Source organism: Natator depressus, chromosome 12, assembly GCF_965152275.1.
Source record: "Natator depressus isolate rNatDep1 chromosome 12, rNatDep2.hap1, whole genome shotgun sequence".
Taxonomy (NCBI): Eukaryota; Metazoa; Chordata; order Testudines; family Cheloniidae; genus Natator; species Natator depressus.
In genome coordinates this window covers 1,015,735-1,032,370 of record NC_134245.1, presented here as the reverse complement: position 1 = coordinate 1,032,370, position 16,636 = coordinate 1,015,735, and the positions used below count along the sequence as shown (strand labels likewise).

The 16,636-nt window shown below is 51.4% G+C and overlaps 1 protein-coding gene across 4 annotated transcripts in view; it reads right to left on the bottom strand.

The window, feature by feature from the left end:
- Window positions 1-1,506: 1,506 nt before the first annotated feature.
- Window positions 1,507-16,636, bottom strand: part of CFDP1 (craniofacial development protein 1) — a 126,925-nt gene continuing 111,795 nt past the window's right edge. Inside the window, exons 6-8 of one of the 4 annotated variants that reach the window (XM_074969053.1) lie at window positions 15,818-15,976; window positions 7,169-7,309; window positions 1,507-2,385 (exon numbers count right to left, since the gene is read on the bottom strand). In XM_074969053.1, the coding sequence (XP_074825154.1) occupies window positions 2,295-2,385; window positions 7,169-7,309; window positions 15,818-15,976 (391 nt within the window). In that variant the 3' untranslated portion in view covers window positions 1,507-2,294. Of the gene's footprint in view, window positions 2,386-6,205; window positions 6,261-7,168; window positions 7,310-15,817; window positions 15,977-16,636 lie in introns of those variants that run through there. The other 3 variants (XM_074969049.1, XM_074969051.1, XM_074969052.1) reach the window with 3 other exon arrangements.

Sequence of the window (16,636 nt, the reverse complement as noted above, 5' to 3'; positions counted from 1 at the left end):
TCCGTATGCACGGCCTCTGCAAGGACCATGGGACACAATGCATTTGTTACACTCCTTTGATGGCTTCTCCTGAGCCCTGCTCCTTGATCCAGCTCTGATCTTCTTCAAAGAGCTACTGGTTTGACTTCCAACAAAGGGAGTGGAGCAGGATAATTGGTCAGAAATATTTGCTGCTTTTCCAATTTTCACCTCCCAAACACATCAGGGCTGAAGCAAATCCCACTCTGCAGCATTGATCTCAGCAGTGATCAGCTCTACAAATGAGTGAATGCTTTCTACCACTGGAGAGGAGCTCAGACTCTCTGCCCCTTTCAAATGGTCAAATGCTTCTGCCTCCACCACCGGCAAACCAGGGCATTGGCCCCTCGCAGCACCAGCTCTAATAGCCCGAGATATGATTTAGAGATCATTTGTAGAACTTTATTCATTACATTGTTCTTCCTCTCTCAACACCAGTGCAGTTAAACTCAGGGAACCAAGAAGCTTGAGTTACAGGGGTGTGAAAATAGCACCCCAAACTCTCCAGCCCATTTACAGAAAAATTATATGGCATAAGCAACATCCGTGATGGTGCAGGATGCTATAGAGTCTTTATCGGCACAAACCCAGGGTGGCTGCATTACTGAGGGGCATAAAGCCAGGAGTGAGCTATGTGAGCCATTCATAACGACTGCGGATCAAATGATTATGCCATAAGACAACATAGTCTGTATAGGACTTGTATGAAACAGGAAAGAGAGCCTAGAAATCTAGCAGAGGTACTTCGCTGGGCCCCCTTATGCAGCAGCTGAGCACCTCACACCTCCCTGTGAGGTAGGGCAGTGCTGTCATTGCTATTCTTCAGATGGGAAACCGGGGCACAGAGAGACTAAGGGTATGTCTACACAGGGCTCTGTCATGGGTTTAAGCACAAGCCGCACCTTCCATCCACACACAAATCTGTCTGACTGGGGTCAGCAAGCAGCAGGACCAGCACTAGGGGGCTGGGTCTGAGCCCACACCCTGCTGTGACTCAGGCCCAAGCCCTGTCATTTTGAAGTGTGGACACAGCTCAAGCCACATATCTGAGTCAGAAGGTCTGCGCAGTACAGACACGTTAGCGCAGCTGTGAGACCCAGGGCCAGCAACTGTAAACCCAGGTTTACAGTGCAGTGTGGATGCACATGCTCAGACTTGGAAACACTGAGTCCAGAAGTCCTGGGTTTACAATGCAGTGTAGATGTACCCTCAGTGACTTACTCTAGGGCACACAGGAAGGCGGTAGCAGAGCAGAGAACTGAACCCAGGTCCCCTGAACCCTAGATTAGCACTGTAACCGCTGAGCTGTCCTTCCCCTCAATATTAGAGTCCCATGTGTGCAGACAGCATGCCACTAATCTTACGGCTGAGGCACTGCAGTGGGACCCAGCAGAACTGGGTTCACCCCAGACTCCTTGTTGCACCTTTCACCAGCTCCCCACCTCTGAAAATGATGAGACACATGCCAAACACACGACAGCGCAGGGATTGAATCCTTTATTAGTATGACCGACTGGACGCGAGCCCTCCCCCACCTGCTGCTGCTCTCACCTTCCTGGGGAGACTGAATGGAAACTAGACAGAGGGAGGTTTTCTTGTATAAAAAAAATAAAATCACAAGAACACCCAGACCGGTCAGAGTCGTGTGGAGGAAGGCCCAGCACGGAGGGGCTGGGACCTAGCTGGGTCCACAGGAAGAGTGGAGTGAAGGGCTACAACCCGAATTCCACAGCCCGGAGCACCCTCGGAGAGAGGCTTCGACAGCAAAACTGCTGGGGCATCAGCAGGAGTCCAGTTTGTGCTCTGCGCGTGGGGTGAAGGGTGAACCTTGATCCCCTCGTCCACTTTCCCAGGCTGCTGGGCGCTGGTGCCCCGAGACAACCCACAGGCAGGGCAAGGCCTTGTCTTTAGGCAGGAAGCGGCCAGCTCCAGCAGCCCATGCGTGCTCCGTCTGATTGCGCCCACTGTCAGCAGCGTAAGGGGCTGGGAGAGGGACACTGCCCATGGCTTTCGTGGGGACTGGCGCTCAGAGAGTTCCCATCAGGATCATGCCAGTAGAGATATGCTGCTGTCATCGGCTAGGTAATACACCCCCAAAGTGCCCCCACCTGCTGACAAACCCCCTCCCTGCCTTTACAGTAAAAGGAAAAACCCCACAGGATATACAGGTTGAGTCTTGGAGAGAAAAACTGTTTCTGCATTTTGTTTTCAGCAGCTGCCAGCTGCCGGTCGGTTCTTGGATACAGAGGGAGGAGCAAGACGCCCTTGTGCCAGTCTCATGGCTTTGTCTTGCTCAGTCTGATGTCACGCTCGATTTCAAACTGCCTGTGATCCACACGTTCCAGAAACGCTTTCCTGTCGATGTACCTGCAGGAGAGAGGGAGGCCGAGAGAAGCAGGGTCAGCACTGACTTGCCCTGGAGGGACGCCAGGCTTGGAGCCTGCAATGTGGAATGCTGCCTTGACTGAAAGGTCCTGGGAGCATTCCAGAGCAACTCCCACATGTCCCCAAGTGGCCAAAGCGAACAGCTGGGGGTGAGCAGTGTATGCTACATGACAAACCCTCCTGTCTATGTCTTTACCCAGCCTCCATTACTGAGCACCTCGCAATCTCTCCCGGACTTCCCTCACCCCCCGCCCCTCCCGGAATGCAGGGCAGGGCTGTTCTCCACATTGTACAGAGGGGGAACTCAAGCACAGCCAGACTAAGTGACTTGCCCAAGGTTGCCCAGGCAATCTGCAGCTGAGCAGGTAACAGACCCCAGTCCACCAACCTAGTACCCTAACTACACCTCGCTCCCCCTCCAGATTATTTCCCCATCTCCCGAAGCTCTCACAGAAGTGCCTGAGAACACTGCTGGCCAGAGAGACAATGTCTGCAAAGCACTTTGCCATTAGTTAATGAGCTGAGGCTGTATTATAATACACTCTGCCACAAACCGTACTACAGCTAGCCTGGGGGCTGCGCTACTCATTAGCCTATCACTGGAGCGAAGCGGGAGCTGTACTTGACTCATCACGCTCGTTTGCCTTTTGTTCCACTGTGGAACACGTTCAGCACTCAGCACGAGGTCACTGCACTCAGCACGGGGATGCCACGACAAGCCCAAGCCCCAGGGCCACAGAGGAGTGGGTTTGCTTGGGTCCTCTCACATCGCCCCCCTGGATAGGCCTGGCCCACATAGCGAGCAGAAAGTGCTCACCACCTGCAGAAAGCCAAGCTCCAAAGCCATGGCGAAGGTTGCAGCGGAGCCAGCCACAGGGCAGTGCGGGAATAAATATCCCAAGGCTCTGCCCGGTTTAGAAGCTATTGGCTGGCTGAGCTGGCTCTCAGTCTTCTTCCCAGGGCAGCTGGCCAGCAAGCAGAGCGGCACAGCTGGCATCCTAGGTGGCAGTGAAGGCAGGGACAGAAGGGCTACAGAGGCTGAGCCCTAGGATGGTCCCGCCAGGACAGGAGGTAGCTCGTTGGCAGAGGGCTGGGAAGCTCACTCTGCTGCTGCCCCGGCTGTGCCTATTTTCAGACTGCAGGGACACTTGGCTGGCAGCCCCCTTTCACAAGCACTCAAGTTGCGATAACAGATTTCTCTTCCCTCTTGCAGTGACTGGCCATCATCAGACCTTCCCACTCAGAAGGTTCGGTGAGCAGCTTCCTCCAAGCGCAGTGCTATCTGGCCTGCCAGCAAGCCTGCATATTCAGGGACGTGTCTTTGCCCCTTCCAGCCCTGCCCCAAAGACAGAAGTGCTGTGCTGCATCTGGGGCTATCCTACATGGGTCTGCACCCTGATGACAGACACAGGTCAGCTCTGGGTAAATGTTGCCGAGGGGTAGTGGCCCAGCATGCTAGTCCTGGTCTCTCCCCTGGGGGGACCTGCCTGCAGAGCCCGCTTCACTTCACAAGTCCCAGTAGTTGGGCTGCCTCTCCCAAGTTCCTGTTTCTCACCAGTCACAAGCTGCCACTCAGCTTGATCCTCCTCACAGTGTCTGCTTAGCTAAGGCCTGGCCCAGCAGAGGCGGGGGCTGCGAGTCAGAGGTGAGGCGCATGGCATAGCTCACCTCAGTGGGGGTGGCCACCCATGCTGGGTGCTGCAGACTACGAACGGGGGTGCACTGCAATGGAGTGTGGGAAATCTTGAAAAGAGCCCCCGGGCACTGTCCCCACCCTATGCCAATGGCACTAGCCCTTTGTTTCCGAGAGAACAAACTTCCAATCACAGCAAACAATTCCGCGGGGCGAAGCTGGGAGGGCTCAGAGCAAAGGGAACCCAGGGGCACCCGAGAGTGAGCCATTCTGCCATGACAGAGCTTAACTGCTCCTGGGTTGGGCTCTCCCCTGCTAAAGAGCGAGGTCAGAGGGCCTTATGGATCAAGTGCCTGTGAATGCCTGCGAATGCTCCAGGAGGCAGGAAGAATGGCGCAGCAGCAGCACCAGTGAGAACTTCTGCTGAGTCAGGCTGGCCCTGGGGCAAGGGGCAGGAATGGTACCAGCCAAGGGGTTAGCCAGACGACATGGCCCAGAGCTGAGCGAGTCAAGGGGAGCAGGCCCAGTGCAATTCTAGGAGCTTGTTGGACTCTCCCCTGACTGCTGCCCATGGCTCTGGCATGCACCCTCTCACCTGAGAGCTGAACAGCAGTCACCGAGTGGACCAGCCATGGCTTGTGAAGGAGGTCCACGGGGCCCAAGAGTTATCTGGCTGCGAACAGAAACTAGAGGCACTTCTAGACCAAACACCCACACTGGCGCCCACACCCCAACACAGGCAAGCCTGGGGGTCAGCGTGGAATACTGGCATCTGTCCTGAGACACCTGGATGACGGGCCACATTTGCAGAGGCAGCTCAGTGGGCTTCACCTCCCCTAAACCACCTCTGGAAAATCAGCTCTATCCAGGTGCCTAACTTCAGGGTCCCGTGCCTGGAAATTCTGGTGGCAGTGAGGTCTTCTGGCTTAGACATGAACAAACTACCCCTCCCAACCTCATTGTGAGGTAGTGTTCGGGTTACCCCTTGCTGCCATGGGGTAATGGATACAGAGCAAGGTCCCGCAAGAGTGGGGATTCACACTCAGAGCATCCTGGTTCCTGGTCATGTACCCAGCCAGCTCCACCTCCTGTGATGTGCAACCCCCCCTTAGGGGGAACGTGCCAGTCCACAACGAAGCATTTGGTCTGCCTGCCTTGGCAGCTCAACGAGAGGCATCGGCTGGGCTTGTTCAAATCTGCATTCTCCACCAGGCTCCTCGCTCTTATCTGCATCTCCTTCCCCCTCCTCTAACGTACGTGGGAAATGACCAGGCACGAGGCTGGGACTCGACAGATCTGAGCCTCTGCCACAGGCTCCTGGCATGGCCTTTGGTGAGTGCCAGGCTAGCCAGGGTGGTGGCTGAGACAGGCCTTGGGACAGGTCCAGGCTGGGGCAGTCTGTCAGAACTACAGGCAGCTGGAAATTCTCCCGGCGCGGCAGTTCTGTCGAGCAGACTGGAGTGGCTGCTTTTATTAGGAGCCTAGAGACCTGCCTTAGGGTCACCTGCTTAGGTGGTGGACTGGCTGGACCCTGGTTGACTGGCATGGCCTATCTCACCCCAGGGAGCTACTGAGGCCCAGCTGCTCACAGGCTCCTAACTCCTGTGACTCGGTTCCCCATCGGCACAACGGGGCAAACCCTGCTGCCTTTCTCCCTGGCTTTCTCGGCTGGCCTGGTTAGTTGTAAGCCTAGCTGTGGATCCAGCCTGGCATATCTGAACACCTCCCAGCCAGTAACGGATGAGAGGCAGGGCAGCACTAGCCCCATTCACAGATAGGGAGGCCCAGGTGGCCTTGCCCCAGGTTACAGAGAGGCGGCAGCTGAACTGGGCACTGAACCCAGGTCTCCCGCTCCAGTGCCCTACCTCAACAGCCCGTTTGTTCCACAACTGTACACGGACACTAGGCCAAGGGGGTCCCCATCTCATCAGGGGCCTTGGCTGTAATAAAATAAAGCATAACAAAATGCAGAGCACAAAGGATGCTGGGAGCTTTTCCCCTCCCCAGACTGATGAAACTGCTCACCTGCAGCATGGGAGGTTTGCTGGAGATTATCTTCTAGCTTATTCACTCTGCCCCGGGGCTGTGGGGAGAAGCTCAGGAGAGCTCCAGAGAACATGGCTGCAGAGGCACTGAGGCCACATGATCCTGGGGTTTTGTAGAAAGCTTCGGGCAACAGGAACGTCACAGCAGCAGTTTGCGCTTGGAAGTCCGGCCTTCACATCTAGGAGCATTTCATTGTGTTTTTAATACTGGGGTACCAATGAAAAACAGCTCCAATGGAAATGTGGGAATGCCTATTTGTTACATTTCACAAACACCGGCCTGGCTGCGGGCCAGGACAGTGCTGGCACCCAGCCTCAGAGATCCTTGAGGACTCACCCCTCTTGGGACGGGGAGCTTTTGGGTTGTTCAGCATCCACCCCTCTACTCAACGGAGATGTGTGAATGGCAGGCAGCCCCATCCTGCCCATGAGCGATGATGCCAGGCTGCTCCTGGCAAGGGGCTAGATTTAGGGGTGATGAATGATGGTGTAAATGATATCCAATGGCAGTGGGTCACAACAAGGGCACAGGAAATGAAGTAATACAATCTGCACTGACAGAGGAGGCATGGGCTTTGGTTAAGGCACTGCACTGGACTAAAGAGATGCGAGTTCAACCTTCGCTTTCTCTGTGCCTCAGTTTCCCATTTCCACACTGGGAATAACAGCACCTCCCTTCCTCGCAGAGCTGTGAGGAGGAGAAATCCGTTGGTGCTTGTGGGGCTGACAGCACTGACCTCCTTTGCAAAGCACTTTGAGATCCGCTGGTGAACAGTGCTCGATAAAAGCTAGTGGTTATTAATTATTCCTGGAGGAGCTTGGATACTGCGATGTCGAGGGGCACAGGAAAGAATCTGGCATTTCGAGAGAGAGTAAAACCAGGGTCACTTAGAGTGGGGAGGAGACAGAGTTAGGGGTGTGGCTTCATCTGATCCCTGCTGCTTTTCTGATTGGGTTTGATCACAGTGCTCCTGAGAGTCTCATCTCTCTGGTAACCTTCAGGCAGCCGTGGGAATGGTTCAGGTATGTCTACACAGCTGATGGCAGGTGCTAATCAGAGCATGGCGTTGATTTCGCACGCACTTACCCATCAGCCTGCTTACAGTCCAGGCATGTAGGGATTAAAGAACCAGCACCAGGGACAGAACGATGCCATCCCTCCTGAATGTAGAACGGCTCCAGTCTTCTGTCGTTATCAGATCCCAAATGTAGCTTGTGGAGGTAACGCCTTACAAGAACCACAATGAAGGCATGTCATTTTGTGCCACAAAAGCTATGTCTACAGAGCAGCAGGGAGGGGTAATTCCCAGTGTGGGTAGATAGATGTGCTAGCTCTCCCCGGGCTAGCCCCTAAAAACAGCAGTGTGGCCACAGGGCTAGCTGCTTCCGTACAACCCCATTCAGGATCCTAGGCACATACTCGGGCAGCTAGTTAAATCCAAAGCAGCCTGTGAGGAGTCACAAAGGGAGTTCACTAAACTGAGTGATGAGCAACAAAATGGCAGATGAAATTCAATGTTGATAAATGCAAAGTAATGCACACTGGAAAACATAATCCCAGCTCTACATATCAAATGATGGGGTCTAAATTAGCTGTTACCACTCAAGAAAGAGATCTTGGAGTCACTGTGAACATGTGTTCTCTGAAAACATCCACTCAGTGTGTAGTGGCAGTCAAAAAAGCGAACAGAATGTTAGGAGCTGTTAGAAAAGGGATAGATAAGACAGAAAATATCACATTGCCTCTATATAAATCCATGGTACGCCCACATCTTGAATACTGTGTGTGGTTCTAGTCACCCTATCTCAAAAAAGATATCTTGGAATTGGAAAAGATTCAGAGAAGGGCAACAGAAATGATTAGGGGTATGGAACAGCTTCCATATGAGGAGAGATTAATAAGACTGGGACTTTTCAGCTTGGGGGATATGCTAGAGGTCTATAAAATCATGACTGGTGTAGAGAAAGTGAACAAGGCAGTGTTATTTATTCTTTCACACAACACAAGAACTAGGGGCCACCAAATGAAATTAATAGGCAGCAGATTTAAAACAATGAAAGGAAGTTCTTCACACAACACACAGTCACCCTGTGGAACTCTTTGCCAGAGGATGCTGTGAAGGCCAAGACTATAACAGGGTTCAACAAAGAACTAGATACGTTCATGGAGGACAGGTCCATCAATGGCTATTAGCCAGGATGGGCAGGCATGGCGTCCCTAGCCTCTGTTTGCCAGAAGCTGGGAGTAGGGGACAGGGGGTGGATCCCTTGGTGATTCCCTGTTCTGTTCACTCCCTCGGGGGCACCTGGCGCTGGCCACAGTCGGCAGACAGGGCACTGAGCTGGACGGACCCTTGGTCTGACCCCGTCTGGCCGCTCTGATGTTAGTTGAAGCCCCTGCTTGTGCCGCTGCAGCCACGCTGCTGTTTTTAGGCGCTCGCTGGAGCAGTGCCAGTGTGTGCGTCTGCCCAGGGCGGAATGACACCTTCCAGCTGCCATGCGGACGTGCGCAAAAGCGAGGCCCTAAGAGGGGGCCTCTATCCTGGGAAGGGACCGGTGAAATTACCCCACAGATCTGTCCCTGCCTCACAAGAGCCAAGGTAAGGCTACATCTCCAGTGCAACCCGCCCTGGCAGCAAGTCTCAGAGCCTGGGTCAACTGACTCTGGTATGTCAGGCTCATGCTACTGGGTTAAAACAGCAGTGTAGACGTTCCCGCACAGACTAGGGCCTGGGTTCTGAAACCTGGCGAGGGGAGGTGGGTCTCAGAGCCCGAGCAGGAACGGCTACACAGTGATTTTTAGCCCAGCAGCTCGAGACAGTCAGTTGGGGTGGGGTGGAGGTTTGCAGTGTAGATGTTCCCGGAGCTGGAATCATAGAAGATTAGGGTTGGAAGAGACCTCAGGAGGTCATCTAGTCCAACCCCCTCCTCAAGGTCAGCTCCCAGACTACTGCATTGGGCAGCACAGCATGGGGAGGAGGTGACCAGCCCTCTGTGCAGAAAGAAGTGGTTTGGGACTATTTAGAAAAGCTGGACGAACACAAGTCCATGGGGCTGGATGCGCTGCATCCGAGAGTGCTAAAGGAGTTGCTGGATGTGATTGCAGAGCCATTGGCCATTATCTTTGAAAACTCATGGCGAACGGGGGAAGTCCCAGATGACTGGAAAAAGGCTAATGTAGTGCCAATCTTTAAAAAAGGGAAGAAGGAGGATCCTGGGAACTACAGGCCAGTCAGCCTGACCTCAGTCCCTGGAAAAATCAGGGAGCAGGTTCTCAAGGAATCAATTCTGAAGCACTTAGATGAGAGGAAAGTGATCAGGAACAGTCAGCATGGATTCACCAAGGGAAAGTCATGCCTGACTGATCTAATTGCGTTCTATGATGACATAACTGGCTCTGTGGATGAGGGGAAAGCGGTGGACGTGTTGTTCCTTGACTTTAGCAAAGCTTTTGACACTGTCTCCCACAGTATTCTTGCCAGCAAGTTAAAGAAGTATGGGCTGGATGAATGGACTATAAGGTGGATAGAAAGTTGGCTAGATTGTCGGGCTCAACGGGTAGTGATCAACGGCTCCATGTCTAGTTGGCAGCCGGTGTCAAGTGGAGTGCCCCAGGGGTCGGTCCTTGGCCCGGTTTTGTTCAATATCTTCATAAATGATCTGGAGGATGGTGTGGATTGCATCCTCAGCAAGTTTGCAGATGACACTGAAGTGGGAGGAGAGGTAGATACGCTGGAGGGTAGGGATAGGATACAGAGGGACCTAAACAAATTAGAGGATTGGGCCAAAAGAAATCTGATGAGGTTCAACAAGGACAAGTGCAGAGTCCTGCACTTAGGACGGAAGAATCCCATGCACCGCTACAGACTAGGGACTGAATGGCTCGGCAGCAGTTCGGCAGAAAAGGACCTAGGGGTTACAGTGGACGAGAAGCTGGATATGAGTCAACAGTGTGCCTTTGTTGCCAAGAAGGCCAATGGCATTTTGGGATGTATATGTAGGGGCATTGCCAGCAGTTTGAGGGACGTAATCGTTCCCCTCTATTCGACATTGGTGAGGCCTCATCTGGAGTACTGTGTCCAGTTTTGGGCCCCACACTACAAGAAGGATGTGGAAAAATTGGAAAGAGTCCAGCGGAGGGCAACAAAAATGATTAGGGGACTGGAACACATGACTTATGAGGAGAGACTGAGGGAACTGGGATTGTTTAGTCTACGGAAGAGAAGAATGAGGGGGGATTTGATAGCTGCTTTCAACTACCTGAAAGGGGGTTCCAAAGAGGATGGCTCTAGACTGTTCTCAGTGGTAGCAGATGACAGAACAAGGAGTAATGGTCTCAAGTTGCAGTGGGGGAGGTTTAGGTTGGATATTAGGAAAACCTTTTTCACTAGGAGGGTGGTGAAACACAGGAATGCGTTACCTAGGGAGGTGGTGGAATCTCCTTCCTTAGATATTTTTAAGGTCAGGCTTGACAAAGCCCTGGCTGGGATGATTTAGTTGGGGATTGGTCCTGCTTTGAGCAGGGGGTTGGACTAGATGACCTCCTGAGGTCCCTTCCAACTCTGATATTCTATGATTCTATGAAAGTAGGACCAACCCCAACTAAATCATCCCAGCCAGGGCTTTGACAAGCTGGGCCTTAAAAACCTACCCGTTGAGCCCAACACTCTAGCCAGCTTTCTATCCACCTTATAGTCCGTTCATCCAATCCATACTTTTTTAACTTGCTGGCAAGAATGCTGTGGGAGACCGTATCAAAAGCTTTGCTAAAGTCAAGATAGATCACATCCACCACTTTCCCCATATCCACAGAGCCAGTTATCTCATCAGAGAAGGCAATCAGGTTGGTCAGGCATGACTTGCCCTTGGTGAATCCATGCTGACTGTTCCTGATCACACTCCTCTCCTCCAAGAGCTTCAAAATGGTTTCCTTGAGGACCTGGTCCATGATTTTTGCAGGGACTGAGGTGAGGCTGACTGGTCTGTAGTTCCCTGCGTTCTCCTTCTTCCCTTTTTTAAAGATGGGCACTATATTTGCCTTTTTCCAATCGTCCAGGACCTCCCTCGATCAACACGTTTTCAAAGATAATGGCCGATGGCTCTGCAATCACATCAGCCAATTCCCCCTCAGCACCCTCGGATGCATTAGATCTGGAACCATGGACTTGTGCATGTCCAGCTTTTCTAAATAGTCCTTAACCTGTTCTTTCACCACTGAGGGCTGCTCACCTCCTTCCCATACTGTGTTGCCCAGGACAGCAGTGTGGGAGCTGACCTTGTCTGTGAAGACTGAGGCAAAAAAAGAATTGAATACTTCAGCTTTTTCCACATCATCTGTCACTAGGTTGCTTCCCCCATTCAGTGAGGGTCCCACACTTTCCCTGACCTTATTCTTGTTGCTAACATACCTGTAGAAACGCTTCTTGTTACCCTTCACATCCCTTGCTAGCTGCAACTCCAGTTGTGTTTTGGCCTTCCTGATTACACCCCTTCATGCTCGAGCAATATTTTGATACTCCTCCCTAGTCATCTGTCCAAGTTTCCACATCTTGTAAGCTTCCTTTTTGTGTTAAAGCTCACTGAAGATTTCACTGTTAAGCCAAGCTGGTCGCCTGCCATGTTTGCTATTCTTTCTGCACACCGGAATGGTTTGTTCCTGCGCCTTCAATAAGGCTTCTTTAAAAAACAGCCAGCTCTCCTGGACTCCTTTCCCCCTCGTATTGGCCAATCCTTCTTGTGCAGCAGCAGGATTGATTAGGACAGTCCACACAGTTTCACCCGTGCACACCTAATGAAAGCTAGGGGGCTGTGCATGGGTCACTCAGTGCAGCAGCAGGCCCGAGAACCCTTTGGGCAGAGTTAGCCCACCCTGACTCCGATTCCAGGCTGAGTTTGCACGGCTGGCAACAAGGACCAAAAAAAAAAAAAAAAAAAAAAGCCAACGTGTCGCCTGTAAATGGAGCATGTCTGATCTGGAGTCCCTGAGAGATGAACATGGAACCCCACAAACCCATTTGTCCACAGCCGCTTTTCAGAGCATATGCATGCAAAACAAGAAACTACAGGAACTAACAGCTCCCAGCCTGCCACAGTGCAAGCTGGACAAAGACCTCAGAACAGGAATTCAATGAGAAATAGCGCTGGAAACTCACAACGACATGGAATTACTCATGCTAGGGAAGGGTTGTTTTTTTAAAAAATAACTTACATTGCCCAATTCATGATTTGCTATAAATAACCTGCAATAATGGAAGTGGGGTAACCATGAGCTATCTCAGATAAAGGCACATTTGCTGTAAAAGAAGTCTCTGCTAATGAGGAGAGCTGATAGTTCCCTTTGGGAAGATTTTATTGGCACTTTGGGTCCCCTGCCAGTCACTTGCAATCACACAGTGTGACAGCCCCAGTTTTGCTTGGGACACGGAGAGGAGGAGAGATCTAGTGCAGATCCCCTGCTGGGGCTGCCCTACATAGCGTGGCACAGTTAAGAAGCTGTGCCACATGTTCAAGTTTATAAAATATGGTCGAGTGACAGATTTACAGCAAAAAGGATGTCTCCTCCCCTGCCCTGTCTCAATGTCTCCTTTTCAAAAGCAGGACAGGCCCTGAGGATCTGACAGAATCTGGGTTGCACACAAACCCACATTCCATTGCTGATGAAAAATAAACCCGCGGATTGAAAATTGATGACGAGGGGAGGACAGAGACAAGGGCAGGTTAGATGTAGCCGGAGGGTACCACTTGTCCCCTTTAGCTTTGGGATTGCAGCAGGCTATGCTGCGGAGGGCAGAATGAACTGTGTTATGAAAGGAAGGAAACTGCAATTCCATCACTCAGCCAGAACAAGAGTGCTGATGGAGCAACTTCTAACAACTTGAGAAAGCAAGCGAAGGCCCAAGGAGCTGCCCTGAGATGTGAACGGTGACTTTGGCAAGGTTATTTTTTTTTTAAAGGAAGAATTTCTTCCCCCGACCATAAGACATACGATTACTATTTCTATAGCGTCTCGGGTTTGCCTGGTGCTTAACAATCTGGGCCTTGACTTGCCATGGGTGACGGAATGCTTTCCTAATCAGGTGGAACCCATCTTCAGTTACACAGCGAGATCTGCAGAGCCTGCCCATGTGACAAATGGCAGCAGAAAGATTAGTAAAAGACATGTGAAGCATGGTTCATCAGCACCAGGCAGGCACCACGTACAGGCACCATTCCTCATCCTAATAGTTCTTGTTCGGATTTTTATAATGAGCTGTGTCAACTACTATCTACTGAATTGTGGACAAAGGTCACTTGACAAATATCTGAGGGGAGGGAGAGGATAGTAAAAGAAAAAGTGGCTCATAGAAAGTGGCCGGATCGCAAAAGCAGCCAGTGACAGTGGTGTTTGTGTGATCTTGTGATGCCAGGCTAACAGCTGCAGTTTCACCCCCTTCTCCCCCCCATCATTTACTAGTAGCTTTGGCTCACTTATGTGCTTGGTCTCCCTGCCTTTCTGCCTTGGAGGTGGATGTGATTAAAGTGAGCTGGGTCATCTGGTGACCCCCTGATGTTACGCATTTGACTAGTATTGATTTTTTTAAAAGAAGAGTCTCGTGTTTTCATGGCACCATGTTTCTCTTCTGTGTAATGACAAAGCCACCGGCTGATAGCTCAGTGGACCTGAGATCTGCTTGAGCAGTTAATAAGCAAGGCTAGTCAAGCTTGCAGATACTCTTAAAGATGCTACTCTGATTCGCTCATCTTTCCTGTGCACTGATCTCTTCTCCAGTCTTTAAAGACTACTGCATCAATGCCACTGGAGAGGTTTGCCGGCGGTGAGTGAAGTCTATGGATATTCATTGCCCCTGTACGTGTGCCAGAACAAGAAATCAGAACTTTCCAAGGAAGCGGGACATTTTCAGTTTGTAACTTCAATTCAGACGTAATCGGGACCAAGCAATTAAAGAGGCTGAAGGATCGTCATGATTTCCTGTAAGATTCTGTGTCCCCATGCTGCTAAACTAGTATATTTAATGCAATGATTCTGAAACAGCAGGAGCCCTGTTCAGCCCAGATGTAAGCAGGTGCAGGGTCACTGCAGTCAGTGGAGCTGAGCTGCACCCACATACACCAAGGATGCATTTCTAGGTAAGAAGAATGTCTAAGGGTTGGTAGAAGGTTCCAGAGCCTTTCATTTTATGCCATTGGTTTGAATACAGCCCAGATCAATAGCAGCCTAAAGTCCTGATGGCTGCCCAGTTGTCCATGTGGAATGAATTCTCAGGTGGGTTGTTAGTCCAGCTCCTGGTAAAAAAGTGTCCACCGCTTGGACACCACCATTTTAAGCAACTGGCACCACTAGAGGCAACTACAGAGAGCTCAAAGGCTGATGGGCATGGAGATTCAACTCCCCTCTATATCCTCTTGAAGGCAAGACCCTGCAAAGCCAAGGAAGGGACGTTGGTGGGACTTTGTATGTAGGAAGCTGGCACTGCTCGTCATCTACCCATTCTGGGGAGCAGAGCCCATCAGAGAGCAGAGGGCTCTGGCACAGCCTTGCTTGCAGACATCTGTCACTCCTGGTGATGCTGACATATGCCATCTGAACTGTAAGCCTTCCTCAGAGGGGCTTTTCCCCAGAGGAGAAGTCCAGCTCTGTGCACTAACAGAGTTCGATGTGTTGAGATGTTTTCTCAGGTCTTGCACAAAAGCCCCTTCCCCATCCTGGTCTAACATCATCAGAGCCTGATAAATGAGCACCTTAATCGGGAGGGCCAGATCCACAGCTGGTGTAAATCAATGCAGCTTCTTTGACTTGCTCTGGCTTGATGGAGTGCCACCGACCCACCCACCCCCACCCTGCTCTATTGGCACCCACCTGTCTATGCTGGAGAGGCCAACAGGGCAGATCTAATAGGATGAGTGGTATGTTAGAGGCCAGGCAGCAAAGAGAAAAGACAAGGGTAATAAAATATCCATTTGAAACAGAAAATCAGATTTGTGGAGCCCTGAGACTGCGAGGTCTCCTGTAGGCAAAGCGTAAGAACAGCTTAGCATAGGGTTACATTTTATGAGCGGTCCACTAAGCTGGGGAGATTTTCCCATAGACTAGAGAAGCACTTGTGGTAGGGAAGCCACGTCTGATCTTATTTCCCTTCCCCATGGCGTGCATTATGAACTGTTTTATCTACAACACCGCTACTTACTTTTATGACATTAACTGCACTGGAGTGAGCACTGCTAGACCCACACAATCAATACCCAACGCTGTCATAAACAGCAATGCGCTCTGACAGCTGTTCTGTATTTGTATGCGTCTGTACTGAAGAGGAGGAAAGCCTGAGGAGCCTGTATGGTGCCCCTGGGTGACGTTAAAAAGGGAAAAAAATGTGCTTATGAAAGTGGGATATCTTAGTGCAAGCTGTACAGGGGGCCACCATCTTTTGTGAGTAGATTGCTGGACTGGCTACTTAAAGAACCTGGTCAAGCTGCATTTGCCACCCTATCAGGAGCCATGCCAGCCAGAGTCCGTAAGGTGGGCCTGAAAATTCTACTGATGGCTTAGGGGACTGTGGGAGTGCTCAGGACAGCCAGACATCCTTCAACAGTCTATCCCCAGGACCCTTAGAGAGAGATCAACTGCTGGGCTCTCAACAGCCGCCTAGTGCTTTGGGGTTTGGTCGCTTCTCTGCAGGAAGTGATGGGTTTCCTGGGTGCTTGGCAGACCCTGACTGCTACTAAATAAAGCCCGTCTTACCCTTCTTTCCCTCGGTTGTGGATGGCCAGATCCTCCCCGATCCCCTCCTCCTCCTTGAAGTTCTCCCAGTCCAGTTTGGATTTCTCCAGCGTGCTCATCTTTTGCTTTTTGGAGCCAATCTTTCCCAGGAGGCTGCTTATGCCACTTGGCCTCTTCACCCTGATAGAGACGACGAAGCAGACACTCATTATTTACTGGGAGAAGACGTCATTACCACCTCAAATGAAAATAGAGATGAGAAATGCTGTGTGTGAACCAGGTGGTCATGGGTAAGGAGAACGGTTTCCTTTGCTCAGATCAACCCCTGCGCCAGAGACACTCCAGCCAACAAGCCACATTTCCTTGGAGCCTCTCATCCCATGCAGATCTGATGGGCAGAAGCAATTTGAGGTGAAAAGATTCTGTGTTTGCCCTGCAAGCTCACAATGCACTGCGAACAGCAAGGGCGGGGGAGCGGGAGAGGGAAAGGGGCATGGCTCCATACCCTGCTTTAAGGGTCTAACGGTATCAGCCACTGCTTCAGGAGCCCAATACACAACCTGGGGCAGACACAGAGCTTAAGGGTCCCCTTCTAATACATGAATAAACAAAACAGCAGGGTCTTCTGGTTTGTGAGGAGATGGGGAGAGAGAAAAGCATGGAGACTGGGATGCCCTTTGAGGCTTCCACAGCAGCGGCACTCACAGTGGCATGAATCATATCAGCCATAGCCACCTCTGCAGTGAAGTGAGGAGGTTGCTTGCCACATAAGTATAAGAAACGGGAAGCATGATATAACTAGAAAGGAGCAGCTGGCCAGTTCCCTGTAAACCACTGATC